The sequence below is a fragment of the Oreochromis niloticus genome, linkage group LG18, assembly GCF_001858045.2.
Source record: "Oreochromis niloticus isolate F11D_XX linkage group LG18, O_niloticus_UMD_NMBU, whole genome shotgun sequence".
In the NCBI taxonomy this organism is placed as follows: Eukaryota; Metazoa; Chordata; class Actinopteri; order Cichliformes; family Cichlidae; genus Oreochromis; species Oreochromis niloticus.
In genome coordinates this window covers 9,182,102-9,205,784 of record NC_031982.2, presented here as the reverse complement: position 1 = coordinate 9,205,784, position 23,683 = coordinate 9,182,102, and the positions used below count along the sequence as shown (strand labels likewise).

The 23,683-nt window shown below is 40.1% G+C and overlaps 1 protein-coding gene across 3 annotated transcripts in view; it reads left to right on the top strand.

Annotated features, from left to right (window-relative positions):
* LOC100712136 (low-density lipoprotein receptor-related protein 8) overlaps positions 1-23,683 on the top strand; it is a 79,541-nt gene that overhangs the window by 36,811 nt on the left and 19,047 nt on the right. For all 3 annotated transcript variants that reach the window (XM_025900463.1, XM_005458056.4, XM_005458054.4), the window contains exons 4-7: positions 3,815-3,943; positions 11,543-11,932; positions 15,696-15,818; positions 18,385-18,507. In XM_025900463.1, the coding sequence (XP_025756248.1) occupies positions 3,815-3,943; positions 11,543-11,932; positions 15,696-15,818; positions 18,385-18,507 (765 nt within the window). The remainder of the gene's footprint in view (positions 1-3,814; positions 3,944-11,542; positions 11,933-15,695; positions 15,819-18,384; positions 18,508-23,683) is intronic.

Genomic DNA, 23,683 nt, shown 5'->3' with positions numbered 1-23,683 from the left:
AAAAATAAAGCTATTACACCATTGAAGGGTTGAAGTGAACGCAGCCTTTGGGTCTTGTAAAAGGTGATAAATTCTAAACACATCTTCTGCCAAGATGACACAGTGCAGACGAAACCTCATTTTTCACTCAGATGGTAAACAACGGTCTGATTGTCAGCTTCTCTGTGAGTAATTGGCTTTTATTAAGTTGCCTCCTTTACAAGCAAAAAAAAAAAATCTCATTACGCGTCTTTATAAAATCACTAATCTGTAGCTGTCACAATGAGCAGTGAGGTACCACTGCTTTGTTGTAGTGAAGTCTGGTTTCTTTGTTTGGATTTGGGAGGAGTGGAGCTCACGCTTCATTAAAGAGTCATCAGTTGAAAGGACAGGACAGCTCGCCCTCCGCTTGGTGGATTCACATTCTGCTCGACACTGTGCTCTGCCTGCCTGTCCTCCTTCATCTCCTTCCACTTACTTGGTATGGATGGCTTTGATTTTGCTTTAGGATAAAAATCTGAAAGGTCATGCAGCAGTTTGTCTCTCCCTTCCTCCTTATATACAGTGTCTTGCTCTGTGCACAGCTCCCTTCTTATACATTCTTTTATGCTCTGAAGCTTTCGTCTCTCTCGATTTTTTTGCTGCTCTCTGCTAACTTTTTAAAAACATTTTTAAAAATTTTCTCTGTCTGACTGACATTGGTCCAGCTCCCTCATAGAGTATGTTATTTCCTCTGCCAAAAATTCCACCTTGTCTGCTTTTTCATCTTTTCATGTTTCATGTATTTCTTTATGATCCAGCCTTTCGCTCTTTCACTTTACTCCACTATAATCATTTCAGTGATCAGTCCTTGACAGATGGCTGTGAAAAGAAACACATACAGTGTGTGATTCATAAAAGATATCACAGAACATAATGATTGAATGAAAAGCTTTGCACAGGTCGTACACCTTCAAACTTCTTGGACAGCAGAGCTGTGAGGTAGAAGAGGCCAACTATCTCATTACTCCTTTTATTTTTTACTTATTCCAGTCTAATAGCATGGTTTTATCTAGTATATTTTTTAGTTTATTACATGTCTGTGTTGAGTGACAAAGTAAGCTTTTTTATCCACTTACCTCACACTGCATTTTGTTCAGAAGTACTGTCTGTGGACTGAAAAACAATTGCAGGTAAATGTCATTGCTCCACTCTTTAGAAACAGCCTCCAAATACTGGACTCCAAACTTTTTTTTTTCCATCTGGGGTGAGGACCTTGCTGCGTCAGCCATCCTTCCTACTCGCTCTCCCCCGCCACCAGCTGTCAGGAGAGAGCGGCAAATGTTGAGACCTGCCTGTCAACACATAAAAAAATAATATCAACAAAAATATCAGCATTTTTACGATTAAAATAGATGAATACGTGACACACCATGGTCGTTTCTGTATTTTCAGAGGAAAGGAATCTGTAAGAATAAACAAATAGTTTTAAATGCTGACATTATATTGTAAGAAATGATCAAGAAAGCTTCTGGCGGTACCTCAGTGTAATCTTCTGTGTAGTTGACAAAGAACACACACATCAGTTATCGTTAATGATCCTTACAGGTCCTGTCTCCATGTCTGGGATAATAGATCATTCGGAGTAATTAATGAAGTGACTATTGTTGTTTATATACAAATGAGCGCAACTCACCTCGGAGACGATCATTCACTTTACTGTAGTGTGAGGCTGCTGTGTGTAATAAACTCAGAGGGAAAACTGTTGGAGCCAATAAATTAAAGTTCAGCTCCTGCTGAAGTTGGACGTGTTACAATAACTGAGATAATGAAACCCTGCAGACTGCAATGAGGAGGAGTTCCTCATTCTGGAGTTCCCGGAATAGCATCTACAAACATGGCTAGACGAGGATCAGCATATTGACACTAGTTGTGACACCTTATTGTTATTTGTAATTTATATAGTTCAAAGTTCTCTCAGTTTAAAATGTAGTGTCCAGTGTTAGGCAGTCTACTCCTTTTGCCCCAAAAGGCTTAGCTGCAGGGGATATGTAGCTTCCAAAGTTTGATTCATGTACCTTTATTGCATTTCTTCCTGTTGAAGTCACAGTGGCCAAACTGCATAATAATATTTATTATTTAAAGACCATTTTTTAGAGATCCTTGTAACTAAATTTGTGTTTCTGATAACCCGTATTGCTGTGACTTTGAAGTGCTCAACACAATACAGGGTGACTGTACACAATTATACCTGCTTTATACTTTATTATTATTATTTGTGTTGCTGAAAGGAAAGTGATACTGGCACTGCAGTATATATACTGTACTGTACTAAAAAAATGACTAACATGCAATTGTCATAGTTAAAATCTTCTGATTATTGGATTCGTAGGGCAGCATGGTGGTGCGGTAGTTAGCACTGTTGCTTCAAAGCAAGAAGGTCCTGGATTGTAGTGCTCCCTCTGGCCGTGGTCTTTCTGTGTGAAGATTGCATGTTCCAGCGGTGTCTGTGTGGGCTCTCTCCGGGTACTTCTTCCCACAGTTCAAAGACATGCAGGTAGTAGGGTTAGGTTAATTGGTGATTCTAAATTGCCCATCTGTGTGAGTTTAAATGTGAGTGTGAATGGTTATCTGTCTATGTGTTAGCACTGTGACAGACTAGGGACATGTCCAGAGTATACCCTGCCTCTCACCCTATGACAGCTGGGATAGGCTTCAACCTTGAATTAGATAAGCAGAAGGAAATGGATGGATGAACAGGTGAGTGCATGGATGGATGGATATTGAATTGACATTAAATAAAAAGAATTCTATTTGATCATAAAGGCGGCTTTCTGACTATACGAGACTGACTATATGTAGCTTGTTTGAAAATCTTGGGAGACTTTCTCACTTTCTGGTTCAATTACCCACAATGCAATTTACACCTAACATTGCTGGTGACAGCACCAGAGATTCTGTTTAGCTTCTTAAATTGGTATTCGTTAAGGATCTTGTTCTCACTTATCACACCACGCAGGATCCTGTTATACCATTGTTTGTCAGTTTGTGTACAGCAAGAATATAAATACCAACAATGATGTGTAGCTGGAAAACTACACCTTGTATTACTAATGCAGTTGACAGGATATGTGGAAAGAATTATGCTTAATTGAATTAAAATACAATTAGCTAAAAAGGTAATGAGGATAAATAGTTTACTTAAAAAAGTGGATAAACAGTTAAAACAGCTTCTGTCACACCGTGTGCAGCAACTAAAGCACTGTTGTATCTGTGTGAATCTAATTTATAGTGCTAAATAAGACCCCCGAATATCAACCACAAATTTTTCTGAACACGTTTAATGAGTGAAGTTGATGCAGTTGAACATCATATCGTCCCCTGTGTCAAAAAGGCTTTTAAGTGGCATTTTAAATATAATAAAACACTCAAAAAGATCGATAACTTGGCACGTGCGTCTGGTTTCTTTCTGGAAGGCTTAAGGCTGCACTGTAAGCAAACATGTATAATTAACAACATGCTTCATATTAAACGCACTGTAATCTGGATCAAACCGACCCTGTGCCAACTAGAGCAGATTGGCAGGAAAAGGAGGAGGAGGAGGGGCTGGGTTGAGCTTTTGCTTTATAGCCAGCCGTGCATTTGCTGTATTTCATGATCTTCTTGCATGTTTCTTGAGAGGCAGCCCACGCAGTAAAATCAATTGGCCAGGGTGGTGGAGTTTTTGATTTTTTTAAGAGCATTGTGGGGGTGATAAAAATCAAGTCCAGCTGTGTCTCGTAGTAGTTGTTGTGGTTGCCTTCATTGGACCATAAAACTACAGTAATCTCCCTATCTCTTCTATCTCTGCCCACAGGCAAACAGACGTGCCCTCCAGAGAAATTTGACTGTGGGGGATCAACTAACAAGTGTGTCTCGTTGTCATGGAGATGTGATGGGGAGAAAGACTGCGAGAATGGCGCTGACGAGGAGGACTGTGCGTCTGGTGAGTTTATCCGAGTCAGTTCACTTACCATAATGAAATAAATACCCCGATCAGATGGTTTTACTTCCACGTTTAACCGCTGAGTGCATTTGCAGAGGACATTTTGGTCCAGATTTCACCAGTGATAGATGTGCAGAAGCGAATGACTCGACAAGCAGTCGAATAACGAGAACCCAGATTCCTCCTGTTTTGTATTTCATAGGCTTTTATCTTTTCTGATCTCACTTATCATCCAAAGGCGTACGACATTAAAGCGCAGTGGGGAACACTCGTTATAATTAGATGGATTTGAAGTGAGTTTTGAATTAAAGCCAGCTGCACTTGACAACATTCCCCTTTGATGTGGAACGATCTTTGGTGTGAAACCATCAGATATTTGCAGCTTTCTGGTGATCTTTGGACGTTTCTGTCCTTTCCAAACCTCAAGTCTTCAGCCTTTCCACTGCAGGGCCCTCACAACCTTAAAAAATGACATCACCTCATGCCCAGCCAATCAGGCAACTCAATCGTGCGGCTGCCCCCACCCCCAGTCCCCTGCAGGGACTATCCTTGCCCTACTTCTGAGGAGCCGTGAAGAATTGGCTTCTTCTCCTTCTTTCTCTCTCCTCTGCCTCTTCACGTCAAGAAGAAATGATTGAGGCAGCAGAGCCGTGGGGGGTGTGATGTTTAGACTTTGAAGATGGCACGTGGCAGCAAATGCACAGAGGGAAAGAAATAAGCCATCTCCTTATTATCCTATATTAATGACGATGTTCCTCTTTTTCTGGCATCTTTAACTCCTCGGTTGTTTGGGTGTGTGTGGGTGTTGAGATCGCGTCTGCCTGGCGTATAAGCCATTCATGTTTATTTGTTAAGAACACAGCCAATTTTGAGTTTTTATTTGGAGAGGAAGCCTTATCAATCTGGCAGAAAATTAATGCATAAATGAGAGAAACTGTTGCATATATATTAATACTCAGCTCCTTATGGCTTTGACTTATTCTTCAATGCTTGCAATCAGCTTGCGAGTAGCTTGTTGTGGACTCAAGGTTTCAAAGAGGCCCCACACACTCACTGCAGAGCAAGTGGTAGTGATTCCATCGACTTTAGATCTAATGCCTTCTTAGCTTAGATGGCTTTTCATAGCACTGTCCATTGAGGCCCGGTCTAGCCTGGGCTAATCTTTCTTTCATTCTAATGTCTGTATTGATGTGGCAGTCTTAAGCCTCTCAGTAGTGACACGAGGGCAGGCAGCAGGCTGTCGCCCACCCAGGCAGAGGCCAAAATACCTCTAGAGGGAAACTCCTCTCAGTATGACCACTTAGAATAAGCTCTCTCCAGTACAAGCAGAGCACAGTGCTAGATAGCATCACAAATTAGGCCTATTAAATGCTGCTCAGGCCAGTTTATCTGATGATTGGGCCCAATGCCAACCTGAAAGATGATGTTTAAATCAAGGACATGAGGCTTTTAAATGTAACCTTGCAGCTGATCTGCTCTGGAGGTACTAACCATTGATTTTGCAGTGTTATGTCTTTAGTCCATCTCAGTGAGCTGCACAGTGATTCCAGTATTGGGCTATACCTGATTGATGTAGAATAACAACACTAATAGTAGTGTGATGTTCACAAAACAGTTTAACACATTCACCTTTGAGGGCAAAGGTTTGCTTGACAGTTTTCATTAGTAAATAGTGTTTATCCTTCTCTTATTACTGCAGGGATTCTCAATAAGGGATATTTACTTTTTTCTTAAAGTACTGCTTTACATTACTCAACTACTCCTGTGAGAAAGCAATTCATTAGATTACTTATTACATTACTTTCACATTACTCCATAACAAGGCTGAAATGCATTGTTACATATTTACCAGTTAACAATACAAGTTTTTATTGACAACACCACAAACACAAATCCCTGTACCTAGCCTAATGAGAGCGTACATACCAGCTTTCTCTTGGTATTTAGATTTGAACACAAAGCCAACAACAAAAAGCTAACAACAAAAACCAGCCCAAAGAGACTTCAAAACGATCTCCACTGTGATTCTACTGTAGAAACAGAAAAGGAGGATTCAAGCCTGACGGCTCATCACTGCCTTTCATACCTGTTAAAGAGCAGGCTTTGGCTGCTGGGCTGCTGTAAGAATAGACTGAGCTTTAACGTCACTCTGGATTCTTCACTAGCTTTGAGTTAGCATGCTGTTTGTGTAGATGTCTGTGAAGAGCTGAAATTGTGTTTGTAGCATAATGCAGTTGTTTCTTTGGTGCAGTTTACACTTTACCATCATGCTCAATAAAATAAAATGCAATAAAAGAAAAAGTAATGTTCTTATCTCCACTCCACAAAAATTATAGTCTGCTCCAACATTGTCCTCCAACTGATATCAAAACAACAAAGTCAAAACAGTTTGGATGTAAAATAAATGTTTTTGTTTTTTTAACATATAGATTTTAATAATCACTGTATGTGTGATAACGTTCATGCAAAATTTATTCAGATCGGCCAACGTGTTAAGGAAGAAGTAGGATTCATAAAGACGCATACACTTCCCTCACCCCCAACCAGGCAGATGGCTCGCCCTCACTGACCCTGGTTTGCTGGAGGTTTCTTCCTGTTAATAGGGAGATCTCCCTTCCCATTGTCGCCAAGTGCTTGCTCATAAGGGGTCGTCTGATTGTTGGCATCTGATTGAACTGAATTGGATCAAATTGAATCAATTGCTGTTAGTTTAATGAGTTAATCTAATTTGTGCGACAACCACAGGGGCTAAGCCACATAGCCTGTTAAACTTACCTAGCTAAGCACCTGATGTGAAGCTTGCTTAACCTTACTCTTAACGGTTTATGTTTAAAGGCTCTGGTTTCTGTTTAGACTGCATTATTATTGAATTGTTGACATGAACTCACATGGACTAACTGGTGAATTATTTAACATAAACTTAGTGAGCTGGGATCCTGCAGCCCTGTCAGGACCCCACTGGGAGAAAATCAGAAATAGCTCATTCTAGTACTGACATATCAACTCATATTAACTTCACTGCACTTGCAGCATCCTATTTGGTTGTCAAAAAGGTTCACAAAGAAAGTAATAGTTGATTATTAGCACTATTAATCACATGGAGCTGCATCTAATAATATGATCAAATATCTGAAAAACAGAGAGCATGTGTGGTTTGTCTTGTGCCACAGTATGACTCGGAAAATAGATGCTTTGAGGGGCAAACTCACATTTGATTGGATATTCTGTGTAAGTTGTGAGAAATACCTTCAACACAAACTTCCATTTTGTGATTGTTACGTTATACTTTTGAGCATGCTCACAAGGAACACATTTCTTCTTTTCCAACCCTTGTATTTACTGAGCTATAAGCAGGCAAATTGTACCCCCAAAACTGACTAAGCTGGAACCTCCTCAGTCAGCTCCCGCACGTTCCGCTATTAGTAGAAATTTATGAAGTGCATAGCGTGCCGCTGACTGGAAAAAGTAAATCTTGCAGAGGCATCCTACTAATTGAGTCATCCACATGCTGAATTATGTATTAAGTAGAATCTAGCCCTCACCAGAGAAAGCTTTCCCTGATCAACATTACATTAAGCAGTAACTCTGGAGAGGCTCCGCAGGAAAGCTGGACTGTAGCCTCAACTCTCAGCATGTGAAGATTCATGTGCATTTACTCCCCAAGCATTTTTTCTGAGCATGTCTGTCAACTGGGATCTACTGCAAGGCACTGGAACCAGTCTGGAGTTCTGTGTATTCATCTTCTGTGTGTTTGCAGTTACGCTAAATGTCAGTTTGGGTAACCAGCCTGGTGCATGAATATGATTTTTTTTTACAGTTATCTTTTCGATTGATGTCTTTATTTAAATTTAACATTTCTTGGACAGTATGAAGCAAACAGACAAACCCTGCATTCCTCACAGCTGTCTCACTGTCCCTGGAGTGAAACTGAACTGGGTAAAACTGAGATAAAGCCTTCACAAAAGACCATTTAACACATCTAAAGGGGCTTGTACTGACAAAGTTTCTTCACAATTACATTCTGCTAATCGGAATCTAGACAGGTTTTCAATTTGGCCAAACGGCGGCTATTTTGTCTCGTATCAGTGCTCATTGTGTGTCTCTTTTGTCCTCACCTATCGGCCCTCAGTCAACCTACGTTTTCAGGCAGTAATGATAACACGGACACTTTGACTCCCATCTTGTACCCTATATCATGTCCTGATTGTTTCTCCGGATGAGAGAGTTGCCCCATCTTTGTTAAAACTGTGGTTGTTCAGTTATTATGTGTGTGGCATTACAGGAAAGGGCAGTCACTGAGATATTTCCCTGGTGAGCCACTGTGACCCATGTGAACTAGCCAGCAGTGTGAGTTTGTGTGTGTGTGTTTCTTTGAGTCACCTTGCTGCAGTGAACCTTAATTCTCTAAGCAGAGCGGACAGGTTTGAGTCATCTCTTAAGTTTAAAGTTATGAATATCTATGAGAAAGCTAAGAGGACATTAAGCTGTATAGAAAGTGATGGACACGGTCACAGGTATTTGTGTGTCAACAGATAAAAATATATAAATCTTTTGCATGCTAACATAAAACCTGGAAGACTTTATTCTCATCTCTTTTCTTATTTTTTCCCTTTTTTTCTCTTTTCCTGCACTGAAAATAATTTCCTTACCTTTCACACTTCATTTCACCTTTTTCCCCCCAACACACTCAGACTCATCTCACACACACTTACATGCATGCACGCACACACATGCGGTCCACACTTATCAGTTGTAATGCTAACGTGAGTAGAGCGACCAGTCATTTCTTCCCACTACATCTGAGCCGTTGGTTGCCGCTGGCAACAATCTCCCATCATCAAAGCTGCCAGAAGAAGTTAAGTGGGTTATGCTGCCAGCTCTGACTACCAGAATGGTAGTCAGAGGAAAGCTTCTCCCAGCCAAGGAATTAAAAGGAAGTGGTAGCATCGGCTGAGTGCCACCAGTATAGTATAAAGTCCTCAGTGACTTGATGACTCCAAAACAATAAAAAATAAAAACAAAAAATCTCAGTCTGATAGAACAGGATACATTTAGACCTCATAGGGTTCAGGGACATTTCACCCCCAAATCAAATGTATATATATTTTTGTCTCTGGGCTGTAGTGCTAAATTGTTTTGGTGTGAGTTTGTACACTTTTGGAGATATCGTCTGTAAATGTGTTTGCTTTCCCTTCAGTGTAATAGAGCAAAATCAAACATGCTTTGTAGTGCTAAAGTGAGGTAAACATACCTGCATCACTCAGCAGTGATGTCTCTTTCAAGAAGCGTCTGACCCGGGTGCTCAAAAAAGAGAGCACTTTCACTGAAATGCACCCAAATCGGTGCCACTGTTCATCTATCCTTAACAAGAACCTCATGTTTGTGTCAAGTAAACAAAAAAGGCTAGTGTGCTCCCACTGCTGGTTCCAAGCCTAGATAAATGGGAGTCTGGTAAAAAACTCTATGCCAAGCCAATATTTTATTGTTAGCCTCACGGGAATATTCTAATTAGGAGAACAAAACAATTCAACTTGCAAAAAAGTTGAGATAAAGCTCCTTGAAGTGAATGCAGTAAATATTGTATACCTGGAGGCACCACTTTGACAGCATTGTCAAAGGACAGTTCTATTTACAGTTGGAGCCAGTGTAGCAGAGCAGGTCATCCACCAATCAGGAGAGTGATGGATCCATCCCTGGCTCCCCCAGTCCACATGCCAAAGTATCGTTGGGGAAGATATTAAACTGTGAAATGTCCTGACACCCGATGGATCTATTTGGTGTATTGAGCCTATTTGTGTGTGTGTGTGTGTGTGTGTGTGTGTGTGTGTGTGTGCGTGTGTGTGTGTGTGTGTGTGTGTGTGTGTATAGAAAGCACTTTGAGTGCTATAGCTGAGTACAAATGTGCTATAATTACCAGTTGTACTTGGCCTGTCATTTAAATGACCTTACCATGAGATGTATAGCCAAACAAAATGTTGCAAATTCATTTTTTAATGATCTTTTCTGCTTTTTTTCCAGCAGACACAACAACTTGTATAAAAAGAAAATCGTATAATAAATCTTACTAAACATCCACTGGGTGAAGTGCTTGTTCCCTCTGTGATTTATTTATCATTTAAAACCCACTGCCTTGTACAACATCATCAGCAGATGGTCTGGTCTGTGGGCTCAAAGTTGCTCAGAAATCTTGAAATTCTGTCCCAACTGGAATTCAACCAGGGCACTGATGTAAAGTGCTAATGGCCTTCCCCCTGTGTAATAACGCACTTGTTCATTGAATCTCTTTAATTATTTAGTGCCAAATTAGTATAGAGTGTGGGCAGAGGCATACCGGGACAGCAGACACATGAGAATCAGATGCAGTCTTTAATATTAATAACTATAAACCCTGTCGCTGAACTGAATCCATGACACTTATGTTCACATCAGTTGCTTTTTCCCAAGCTTCTGAGGCAGTCGTGTTCATATCAGTGAATTAATTAACAGTGATGTTAGCAGAGAAAAGAAGAGATAGTAATTGTAACATATGGTGTGATTACGTAGGATAGTAAGTAAGACACTATCTTGCATCCAGTGTTTTTGCTAGCTTAAGATGTGTTTACCTGGTTTAACTGAGAAGCAGTGGTTTCATGATGTTTCATGATGTATATTAAGATGTTTAATTTCTGCTCTTTTATGCTATAAGCTTCTTTTCATGCTGTTTTGTTGCATTGTTTAACTGTTCAGCTGATCACTACCTTTCACAGCAGTGATACTTTTGATGCAGAAATGCTGCAATTTAATCTGAAGCTATTTAAAAACTTCCCCCTGCTTTGATCAGAAAATACATGGTGTCTGCTGCAGGTCAGTGACAATATGCTACAGCTTTACAATTTGCTGATTCTGTGTAAAATGTAGCAAAACAGCAATCCTTTCCAGTAACCAGCCGCAGCAGCCAAAGGCACTGGCGTTAAAGCTGAACTCCCCGTGGTTTGTGTAAATATCAAATCCTTCCTCTCCCTGTGCCGGCCTCTGAGCACCTATGGGCTCACAGCGGGTACCCTGGCTTTCTTCGCATCCAGAGTGCTTTCAGTTAGACATGACTAGATACAGAAAAATACCCTGGAAAAGGTAGGAGAGAAAGCCTCTCACCATTTTCCTAATCACCGTTATCCTTCCCAGCTTTCTCTTTGTCTCTGTTATATTATTGACTTTTAGCCAGTCTGGGAAACTATTTCTGTGTCTGTGCCCATCTGCTTGAAATGACTTTAAGCCAATAAGTCCTCGATCTTACTTGCTCTCAATGCTCTGCAGCTCTAGCAAGACCTGAAACTTTTATATTTACTTATTTGACTAAAAGTGTACAGTTCTCTGGTTATGAAAGTATTACATTTTAGTGTAGTTTTATGTTGTGTCAAGGCAGTCTGCAAAAGATTAAAAGCAACGGCCTTCAAACAAATTCCTCAGATTTCCTTTTCAGCAGCTAAAGAAGACAGGGTAACGGTTTCTGCTGCACAAACTGCAGTCTGATAATACATGCTACACCATCCCTGCTTCACTGTCATGAGAACAGAACGTGCAGTCCCTCGCGTGAGTTTTGCTGTCTCTGTTGGTCCTCAGATGCCAAGGCCTGTCCCAGCGGTGAGTTCATGTGTGCCAACCGCAAATGTTTAGCCACCGTCTACGTGTGCGATGGTGATGATGACTGCGGCGACGGCAGCGATGAGCTGAAGTGCACCTCTCCTCTAACTTGTGGGCCCAACCACCTCCGCTGTAACACCTCAGAGTGCGTGCCGCTCATGTGGAGCTGTGACGGCGACCCTGACTGCTCCGACAGTTCAGACGAGGGGCCCGAGCGCTGCGGAGGTGATGGAGCCCCATACCTGCCCAACCGCCGAGCCAACTGCACCAGTGGGGAGTTTCGCTGTGCCAATGGCGAGTGTGTGCGACTGACCTGGAAGTGCGATGGAGATCCTGACTGCAAAGACAAATCTGATGAGTCAGACTGCCGTGAGTGTCTTGTTCTGCTTCCTTTCTTTCATGTGTTTGCTTGTCTCCCAACAACTGTAATCTCCTACATATGTAACCGTTTTCTATTTTTAATGTTGCAGTAGCTTATATATGTTCTCTGCTGCATATAACTATGTCGATTCAAGGCTGTCTTCTCAGCTTACAGTGATAAAAGAAAACGCTGCACTGTCTGAAAGTCTTTCAGCACATATAAAATATGTAGCAAGGTTGAGAGAGAGAGATTACATGTAAGCGTGAAAGGAATAAGCTTTGTATAACATCCCAGCTAGCATACAGAAATGCTTATGTGTGCCTTTGATGTTCACTGCTAAACCCACAATGCAATATACAAAAGAAGAATAAACTATTCATAGTTTCTTAATTACAGATAATTAAGGAGAAAAAAAGAGCTACATCTATTGCAGAAATATAAGCATGCATAATGGAAGCATATTTTGCGCTTATTCTCAGATGAGAAGTGACATAATAGTGCTGAATTCCAGATGAAAGTTGGAGATAGTGGCCGAACCCCTGGAGTGTAGAATCTGGTGGTGAAGCAGAGTTAGCAGATGGCTGATGGAGACATTAGTTGAGACACGTTGGAAAGCCCGGATGAGATCGAGTGCCAAGAGAGTGAGAGATGAGAGTGAATTAAAAAACAGGGCCTAGCAGCTGATTGGGTTGTTGAACACATGCAAAAAGACCACTGGACAAGAGCAGCCACATTAAAATTGGTAACATAGAGGAACAGACCCTCAATGGGTCTAATTCAAAAAGTGGTCATGCAGAAATCTCTGTTTAAATTGTACCTGGCACATACCTGGTTTTTATTTTTTATCTGAGATTTTTATCTGAGTACGTATGAAGACATTTCAGAACCACGTGTTTATATAAATAATGGCCACTTATAATCAGCTGTCATCTTCAAAGCAACTTTGCTGGTAAAGACAGCAATAAGATGGAGTCAATCTGCTATCAGTTTGTGATTGAATAGGGTCAAGTTGGCAATTACATACAATCTGTTTGGGCTAAATTGCAAATCTGCTGCCGTCTGTTCCAGATCTGTTGTCATCTTATACACAGAAATTCACTTTAGCTACTTACATGTGTCAGTATAGCCAGAAACTCATAGATTAGTGAATTCAGTAATTCTTATGTTTCTAGCGAGTTTTTCACAGATTTTTAAAATATTTGTGTTTTCTTGTTTTTATGACAGGTGCTCTAATAAATCTGTTCAGCGCTGTACATACAGTTTTTACATATTCTAATAAGCAGCCTGTTTCTCTACTAGTTTTCACCAATTCAAAGGCCAAAACAGAAGAAGAAACAAAGTTAATTTTGCACACGGTTGGCATTATACCTCAGGCTTAAATACTTCACATATCAAAACCATATTCATTAAAAATGCTTTCATCCTTGTTGGATGAAACTTGTATATCACTTACATGTCCCATTTATGCATGCATGTCTTTTCAATAATTGTAGTAAGTTTCTTATCTTGGGACTGACTGTTCAGGCGGTCCTTGTCCTGCACCTGCTTCCTTCCTTTTCCATTAACTTTGATGTCAACCTTTTTCTGCTTTCTGTAGAAAAAGGAAACCTGGTGGTCATCAGGTCACTGGCTGTTTCTCAGCTCATGCAACATCCACCTCAGTTACTGCAGCCCAAATCTTACTTGTGTCCAGCTGTTGTCGCTCCTAAGTAAAGACAACTGAAAGCAGTACCTTTTCTGTCTTCTTTCTCAGACATGATTGTTTCGTTTTATTTTCTAATGAAATTATTCTTGTTTTGCTTTAGGCTTTTGTACTTTCACAGCTTTAACTTCAGACGTTTCACTCCCATGATACATCTCAAGGTGCATTTGCTGATGAATCCAGCAGTAATATTGAATGTGGACCTATCTGGGGTACAGGGTAATAGCATTTCTACACCCACATTAGTGAATGAGGCACAATCTGAGAGAGCGGTGAGGAACTCTAAAAACTCATTAAAACATAAAATAACTCGGAACAAGCATGATGTTTCCACTTCGGGAAATCGTAATTGGCAGCCTCTACCCATTTCTTGATTTTTTGAATTACCTCATTTTATGTTAATACACAATATTAAAGTATATAGGTTTATTGTATACTATTAAATCAGTGGTAAAGCAGTGCTATACATTACAAAATGATACTACATTATCAAAGTCTGTATAAGCAGAAGTATTTTATCCAGCTTAAGGCAACCGTAAGAATCATGGGTACAACTGCAGCCTTTCCATTTGCTATTCAGTTTTCATACATATTGTTGTTTTAATCTCAAAGAGATCAGGTTATGGGTGGATTTGATTATTTTTTAAGTTTGGTTGATTCTGAATAAACTCTCGTAGTTTTGTGAATATTCTATTCACTAGGTGGGCACTTTTTATTAAACATGTTGCACGTCTTCAGATGAATCCAGAAATTGTGAAGTTGTTAAATTAATGTTATATTTTGTTTTTGTTTATTTGCTTTGAGATGGTGAAATAGATCATCTTCAACAGCAATATTTCTTCCCTCCTCTGAGCTGACGCTCTATCATTTAGCACATTTCTTCTCTGCTGGGAGTTGATATTGAGTTTTTTCCTCCTAAATGTGTCAGGTAAAGAATGTGTTTGTGTTGATAAACACTGTGTGAAGATGGGGCCTTGTGATAAGACAGGTTTTCCTATTAGCTGGTCATGGATGGGGGAGCCCTGAAGCTCCTGTCTCACTAAGCCAGAGTGTGAAGCCCAGATAGTCCCACTATTCATTATCAAGATGTGCGGTGCACACATCAAACGCACAGCTCTCACTCTGTGGTGTGTCATATAAGCTGCACTTACAGGAGATTGATGTTTTATTAGCCAACAGAATATCTGCATTAAGGAGGGGAGGAAGGCTGGGGGTGGTTAGGGACACAACCTCATCTTTGTCCACAAGTTCCTGTGCTACACGTTTAAACTCATATGTTCACCACCTTTGGTGTATTCACGCACCCTTATGTCTGTACGAGGATTTCTTTGCCTAAAAAATGGAATTTTCTTCCAGCTTGTCAGCAGAGGACAAATGCTCCTGCTGTGATTCATCAGTTTTGCACTGTTGCTTCTGCGCTCTTATGAATATACATGCACGTGTATCTATACCAGTGTGCACCACCAGTTTATTGCTCACTCAAATCTCTAGATTTACCTCAGAGATGCACAGAAACATGGATGATCATATCTATGTGCATACATGTCTGGACATGCGTGTCCAGACTGCAGCATCCCTGGCTCCATTAGGCTCGTTGTGTCCTGTTCGTCTTGTGATAACACTTAATCATATCCCTCTGTCACATATATTGCTTTTTAGAGCGGTTTAGAGGGAGTTATATGAGCATACCGGGCACTGTTGATGAAAAGCTTGTCTGTGCTTGGGATATTAATAAAATTTGGTGTGGTTTCTTGGAGCCTCCATCTTTGTGTTACTATATTGAAAATCATTCATCACACGCCCTCAGGTTGACTGTCTCTGTCCTCGGCAGTGCCTTACACAGACTGTGAATTAATAGAAGTGCAGTATATGCCATTTCTCAATATTTTTCAGTGTTTCAAGAAAAGTTTTTAAAGCAATTCCTCTTCTTTATGGGACACAAATGTGGAGAGAAACCGAGTGATTAAAATGCCACAGCTGGTCTTGGATTGGATTCGACCACATGATTTTATGCTCCTCTTGAAGTCATTAAAATCAAATTTAAAATTTCAATCTCTTCCCTGTTACAGCTCTGTTGACGTGTCGTCCTGATGAATTCCAGTGCGGTGATGGTTCCTGCATCCACGGCACCAAGCAGTGTAACAAGGTCCACGACTGTCCTGACCACAGCGATGAATCTGGATGCGTTAACGGTGGGTTCACCTGTCACTGTGTTTGGCAGTGAGTGTCTGTCCTCCTCCATGTCTGCTCCCCCGTCTTCTTCCTTCATCTGTCTCAGTCCCTGCTTTTGCACGTCTGCCTATGTGAAATACCTTTCAACACGAGCAGTTTTATAAGCCCACCAGGATTTTTTTGGCTAAAAGACCTGCAATATTTGTGTAGTTTTACTGAGTCAAGACTTGCCTCTACTGTAAATTATTTATTCTGTAATAATGCTGTAAATATTTTTCACCTCATTCTCTAGTATCATTGGTAATCTGATTACATTGAAGCCAGTAAAGCCTGAATCACAGCCAATAGTCTAATCGTTAAGAATCACAACTATTAATGTCATATAAAAGTACTTTTTTAATAATAAATTGTGTTCAAAAAAGTCTTGCCTAAATAAGATTTAATAAGATCTAATAAGATTTACAAAAATGAACACAAAAGCAAATTAAATGTATTTCATCAGAAAGCTATTGAACTATTTACAGTATCTTTATAGATGGAAAGTAATGGAGGTGGGGTAAGGGTTAGGGCTGGGAAACAAGTGGCAGAATGAGGAGGGAGTGGGTAAGGTAGGAAGGGGGAAAGGTGGTAAGGATTTAGGATGAAACCTAACCCATTCTTTTTTGCCCCTCTTTAATTGTGCCATCGTTTCTGTTTCTCAGACATTGTCTTTCTTCGCTCCTTCCTGCATTGTCCTTTACCTTGTCTTCACCCTTTATTGTTATCTGTTCTTTATCCTCTTTTCTTTGATTGTCTTTGCCCTCTTCTTCTGACTCTTTGTAAATGTAGAAAAGGAAACACTATAAATTACATTGTACTAAACTGCAAAACAGTCTGAAACAAGCTGTTGGGATCAAACATGGTTTATTGTGACGTAAAATGAGGGAACAAACCTGAAGCTGCTTATTGAGGATTTTGAGCTTCTCTTCTCTGTCCTTTGCTGCTGCTGCCTTCTTTCTTCAGTTTCTTACTTATTGTTGATTTCATTTTATAGCTTTTGCACTTTTCCCCCTATACTTTTATAATAAAATTCACTGGATCATAAAATAAACACTTTCCATCCTGGAACTTCCTGTTCCTAGACCAGTCTGTATCTATTATTAAAACACTATCCTTTGTCATTTTTTGAAGGCTATAGTGGTGAAATAAGTAAAAATTTAATTCTTTAGAAATGTTATGCTTAGTCTGGATCCAATGAAGTTGCTGTTCATTTTTACAGTCCATATTGTCATTGTTATAAGGCTGTTATCTACTCATTAATAAAAAGTTTTGGTGGGGTGAAATTAAAAAAGTAGCCATAAAAGCTGGTGTCCACCCAAGTTTGTGAGCACGATAATTAAAGAACAAGGCGGTCGCCGGTATTTTACATTTCATGGACTGGTGAGGGGGACATGTTAGAGACTATTTTTTCTCCTCAAATGTTTTAAACCTAGAGTAACAAGCCTGTTTTAGAAATATTTGTCCAAAAAAATGTAACAAGTAAAAAAATAAATAACCCCTCCCCCCAAATACTCAGATACAGAAGTACAGTTGCTCAAAAATTCAAAAAGTACTTTCACTTTACTTCACATCTCTGGCTTGAAGCCATAATCATCAAAATTTAAACAAGGTGTTAAAATAATTCACTTTATATGTAATGAATACAGATCTAATTTATAGACATACACTAATACAATTAGCATGTTTTCCTAGCTTGCCATACTTATGGAACCAACCATAAGTGGGGATTTGAGGAACTGCAGTTTTTGGTACTTCCACTTTTTCTTCATTTTTCAGCCCTCCAGGTCACTGCTTGCTCACAGCACATCAACTTTTACTCACTTTTCTATTTCATTTTTCTTTCATTTCACTATGAAGTCTATTCCAAGTTGTTCCTTTCCATATCAGACTTCTTTAAGTGGTGAACTGTGACTGGCTTCAAATTTTGGAGATGAGCTAAGAGCAATTTTCCTCCTCTGGCCTTGTAACCTTGAACTCTGCACATAAATCATTCTGACTAGAAAACAGAGAACAACACAGTGAGGAAGGTACAGTATCTGGCTATTCAGCAGCTTTTCCTCCATATGCAGACCACAGTGTGAAAAATTGGCTGTCATTTCATGGAAAGAAATATCCTTTAAAGAAACTTACATGAGTATGAATCATTTGCTATAATGGCAGCTGGTGTTACATTGTGTGGATCCAACCCAGTGCTTGTTGTGGACGAATTTCTTTACCTCTCCCTCATCTGACTGTGTTGCATAATTTAAAAACATAGTGCAAAATTAAACTGCAGGAAATTAAACTCAGGCACTGTGAAACAGGACCAAAATTAAAATGTAGTTATTATAATATTTTTTTTAAACGTTTTTTTATGTGGGGTATAATATGAATATTTGCTGCGTCTGGTTTCATATGAGTGTTCAGTAATTCAGTGACTGGAAATATTTAATTTGACTTCACACTTGTTGATGCACAAGGCTGTGAGAATGAGTATGCAAATGAAATAAAGTTTCATGAAGTGTCTAGTGCGGATTGTGATCTGTTTTTGTTTTTTTCCTGTTTCAGCCACCAAATGTGAAGGACCCCTCAAGTTTCTATGCAAGAATGGGGAATGTATTGACAGCTCCAAGGTGTGTGACTCAGTGAAGGACTGCAAGGACCGATCAGATGAGCCCAAAAAAGAATGCGGTAAGATGGCTACGACGAGCTCGTTTAGAAAAATTGAATTTATTACTTCTCTCTGCTTGAATATGAAATGGTTTTCCTTGATTACTAGCTGTATCAAATGAGGGAACACTCAGCTCCCAAAATAACAGAGCTGTCTGTTACCATTTGTGTGCCATCGTTTGAGCCCCGTGCAGTGACAGACCATGTACATATCTGTTGTAAATGGATTCAAGCAGTTAATGTAGCTGCATAATCATGTTTGCCATAACAAAGTGCAACTACCTCCCTCCTATTACCTTGCATTTCAAAGCATGCAGAGGCACAGTCAAATTAGAGGCAGCCTTCGATGATCAGAACAAGAGCCCGCATGTACTAATTACCATCAAACTGCAGAAAAAGTCTTCATCTGCTTTATGGTAATCTATCTTCCTGTCTCTACCTTCATCTCTTAACCAAAGGTGTAATTGCAATGAATAAATAAAAAGCACTCTTTGGAGAGGTAAGGATTGGAAGTGCTGATACGGTCTGATTTTACCTCCTGAGCCACTGCCCTGCATATGTTTTAAGTTAATCTCAAAAGACAAAATAGTATAAACAAGCCATGAAATGTCTTGGTTGGTTTTGTTGCTTAACGATACAGTAACACAGTCTCTGGTCAATAATGCAAACCCTGAAAATGGTAGCAGTGTGTCAGCCATCCTCTCTCATAAAGAGAAGGCTCTATCTAATAATTTATTTCAGAATTCCTGTTTTTAATATTAACTTGTTTTATTTAGCCTGAATTTTCTTGTATATTTTCCACAGTGGTCCTTTCTCACATTGTCTTGCATTCTTGTGAAAACATAAGAAAATTCAGTAGCTTGTAGAACCACCTGAGCACCAATAACTGGAAGTAATCGTTTTCTGTGTGATTTTCCAGTCTCTCACATCATTGCTGAGGAATTTGGCAGAGGAGAGGAGAAGCTCATGGTTGACTAAATGACTTTAAGATGCCCAGGTTCTGTGTTTGTGCTGATATGCTGTGATTGGTTTTCTCCAAACATGGTGCTGTGTATTATGGCCAAACATCTCCACTTTGGTCTCATCTGAACATAGGACATTGTTGCAGAAGTTTAGTAAAGGGGGAGTTAATAGGGAACTTAGATTACATTGACTTTGGTGAAAACTTTTCACATGACTGTAGCATACAGTAGGAAATAGTCCTTTTGACCTAAATCGGCTGTTACTGCCATTTACCCATTCACACTCTTTACTCCTATGCCTTTAAAGACTTTTATCTGTCACACCCATGCTCACACACCAATGGATGGATCAGGAGTAGCTTGGGGGGTGTATCTTACCCAGTGTCACTTCAACATGAATAGGACCAGAGGAGCCACAGATTAAACCCCTGACCCTAGCCGACCCTCTCTGTTTCTGGCGACAAAGCCATTCCCAGTTCATTTGTATTAATAGAGCTGGCTAGAAGTGAATGCACCTGACCATTAGCTATGCTATTCACACATTAGTGCAGTTATAGTGTAATTTGGTTTGGGCAGCTGGGAGGGTAAAGATCAGTAAATGTCTGATCTAACTGCATGAAGTGAAAATGGCTTTAGAGTCAAGGCAAATGATTAATATAGGAATATTCTGATCTGTTGTTTAAAAAGAATGTGGAACACTGGGATAGCTGGGTGGCCAGTGGTCCTTTGCCCCCCTTTACTTCCCATTCCCTTGGGCTTAAACTAGAGACTATAAGAACTGAAGGTGATGTTTGAATTAATCAAACATCACCATCTTTTTTTTGACATGAGAGAGTAAAAGGCAGATTTACTCTCATGAAATTATATTTCCTCAGAGAAACTTAAACTTTAGACTGAAGAGTGACAGCTGGCCGAGTAGACTGACCTCTGCCACAGACGGAAATTACACGAGTGAAACAAATATTCCAGAGAGTTGTTCTCCTCACTTTTCTCCCTCTTCTTCCTTATCTACCTCCACCTTTCTCCCTCTCTCCTTCAACCGAGGTCTTGTTCTCAGCTCATTAAAAGCATGTCCACACATACCTACTTCATCACTCCGCGCTCTCGACCGTTTACTCCCAACATGTTGGCCAACTGGCACAGACAGAAAACAAACAGAGATACACGCCGCTGCACTGAAACACACGTTATTACTCGATGTTCAGAGCGACTGCATTTGCCGCATCAGCCTTACTTCGAGGAGAATAAAGACAATACATTTCCACGCTCAATCAAATCTATTCTGCATTTTCCCCAACTCATTAGAAATAATGACATATTACCACATTACTGACCCATTACTCAGCACACATTCATCTCCTAACACTGCTCCATCACATTCTCTTAGAGGAATGGCTGAAAATAGGGAGTACAAACTGAGCTACCAGGGAGAGTGAGAAGACAAACAAGGTGGGGGAAAGGAAAGACATCATGTTTGTGTTCTGGAAAAAGCAAAGTGACCTCTAAAGTCTGTCTGAGATGGTCACAGAAAAGCTGACAGGGCCTCTCTCTTCTTTGTTACCCACCCTGCCCCTCTCAAAGAAACGGGAATGGGTGAGACCTCAAATGCAGCTTCATTTGGTCTTTTCCTCTGTCTGCTGGCAATTCAGAAGTGACAGAATGAGAGTAGTTGCCACCGTGAGTGGCAGATTGCTGTCACCCATCCAGCTGAATTAGAGAGGGGAATTTAATGCAGCCGGTTGCAGTTCTCAAAGTCTGCTGGCAGTCGCACAAAGAGAGCATTTCTCCACAAAGTTTACCTTCAGTCAGTCTTTGAATAGATAACTATTTCTGACTTTCATTACAACAGAAAATTTTGACCTGAAGGTGTACAAAGGTCCTACACAATGTGTATTGATACCCCTGCATTGTATAGATGATCACTACACCTCCCAGACATCACTTTCAGCTATTTTATTGCAAGTCAGGGTGATGCTTGCAGTGATAAATTTTTCAACCAACTCAGCACTAAAGAGCATTTCAAAGTGTTTTAGCTCTTTATTTTGATGTTTTCCTGTAGCTTCAGTGTTTTGGTTCATTCTCACTGCTCTCATATGATTTTTGGCTGCTGCATACAGCTGTTTTCAGCCACAGTGTATCTAAAAACCAAACCAAACCAAAAACGATCTACACTATCTGTCCAAAAACAAATACCAGAGAGATGGCAATCATAGCTAGCTGCTGAACACTTGTGAAACATTTAGTGGCTAAGAGAGTGGACAGAGATAAACAGGAGTAAATATTAGATTTTGTTGTTATCAGGTGGCCAGAAACAAGTCTTTCACTGTATCAAATTAAAATATTTAGAGATGAGAGTTTTTTTCTCCGTTGCTTCCAAAACACATTTTCTAAAATGAAAAAAGCCTAGCACACAGGGAGTGGACCCAGAATGCAGCGCTCTCGGCTGTTACTTAGCTGGTAATGGGGAAAATAATGAAAACAAGAATTGAGTGGGGTTAGCATAAACTTATGAACAACTCAACAGACTGACAGACACATAGACCAAGAGGGGGATGCAGACAGTATTTATATAGGAGGAGACTGGAGTGGACACACCTGAGAGCACAGTTGAACAGAATCTTAAGTAATGAAACATGGAAAGCAAAACTGAACATACACACATACACACACGCGGCCAGGGACTGTCAAGATTAAACAGGACCTAACACACCCACATTGAGACCCACACTAAGGCGCGTGAACACAGGAACGGGAGCTAAAAGGACATGGTGACACATGTTGAAACACAGGAAACAGGACTGAAGACAAATGAACTTCCTATGACAGTGAAAGCAGACAAGCATGGAGAGACCAGACACCGTGACACGACTGGGGAGACAAAAAGGGTAATGAAACAGAGAAAAGACTGACTTCCATAGGAGACGCTGATGACAACACAGAGATGAGACTTGGACGGACTGGACATGAAAGCGAACTAACATAATCAAACAAGAACCAGAAATATAAAAAAACCAAACAAACTCAGAGACACTAGAGAATACTACACTCAGGACTAACCAATACAGGGCTTGATTGTGAATATTTCTTAAATCCAAAGGAATGAAAAGAGTCCAGAACAAAATCTCAAAACACACACAAGACACAAGGCCAAAACTGTATTCATTCACAGCACATGCATTAAAAAAGTAAACAAAAAAACCCCATGAAGTTTGCATGAAAACATTCGCTCACATATGAAATACATTAGCAATAGAAAAGTGTGCAATTTAACACTGCAAGTGCCCTCTCACAATGAAATTCTTTGCAAAGCCCACATACTGGATTATAAGACTAGGCAATATTCCAGGAACTCGAGGGCTGTTTTAGGGCAGCTCAGGCCTTTGTGTGTGTTGTGTGTGTGCTGCAGGAACTGTCCCTGTAGGAGTTCTTTCAGGGTCGTTTTTAAGGGGATAGAAAATGCTTGCAGCCAGGTAGATTCCTCTGCAGTGCTAGGGGGGCTCGACACTGAATGAGTCATTGAAAAAACTGAACACAAAACATTACATTACTTTTTTTTGCACAATAACATACACACTAATTACACTGGCTCACTCAAAGGAAAGCACTACGACTTCATTTTGAAACCAGTGATTGTCTATGTGGGGAGTTTGCTGTGGCTCTTATTTCACTGACTGATGACATAAAGCTCACTGGCTGGAGTGAAATGTGTAGACTGGGCAACAAACTGTTGACAGATTTAAGATTGTAGCTTTCCTTTGTAGATTGTGGAGCCTCGCTTTATTCTGAAAAACTCAGGCTCTGCACTGTTTAAATGTTTTTCTTTTATCTTAGCTTTTACTGAGTTAGCCTTCGCTTTAAGATCAGTTAACAGACTTTTATCAAATCTAGCATGAATAAAAGAGCTATATAAATAATTAATGTATGTCCATATGTTCAGCAGTAAAATGATACAAAACTGCTACTTGCAGCTTTATTCAATAAACTTCTAGAGGAGGTTAAGTACCTGAACCTGAAGTGTCAGTCAGTGATGCTCGCTTTCTTCTTGCTATGAGGTTAAAATATTTTATGCTTCACAATCACGTCTAACTACTTCTGTCTAATTTACTGTGTGCCCACCTTGTCTGTGCCAGCTGCTTTGACCTAGTTTTAAAAGAGAGCGTGTTGTTTGTTGTGTTTTCACATTTTATTTTTCAGCTTCTGTCATTTTTAGGATCCTGCTGATGCAGGCAGCGCAC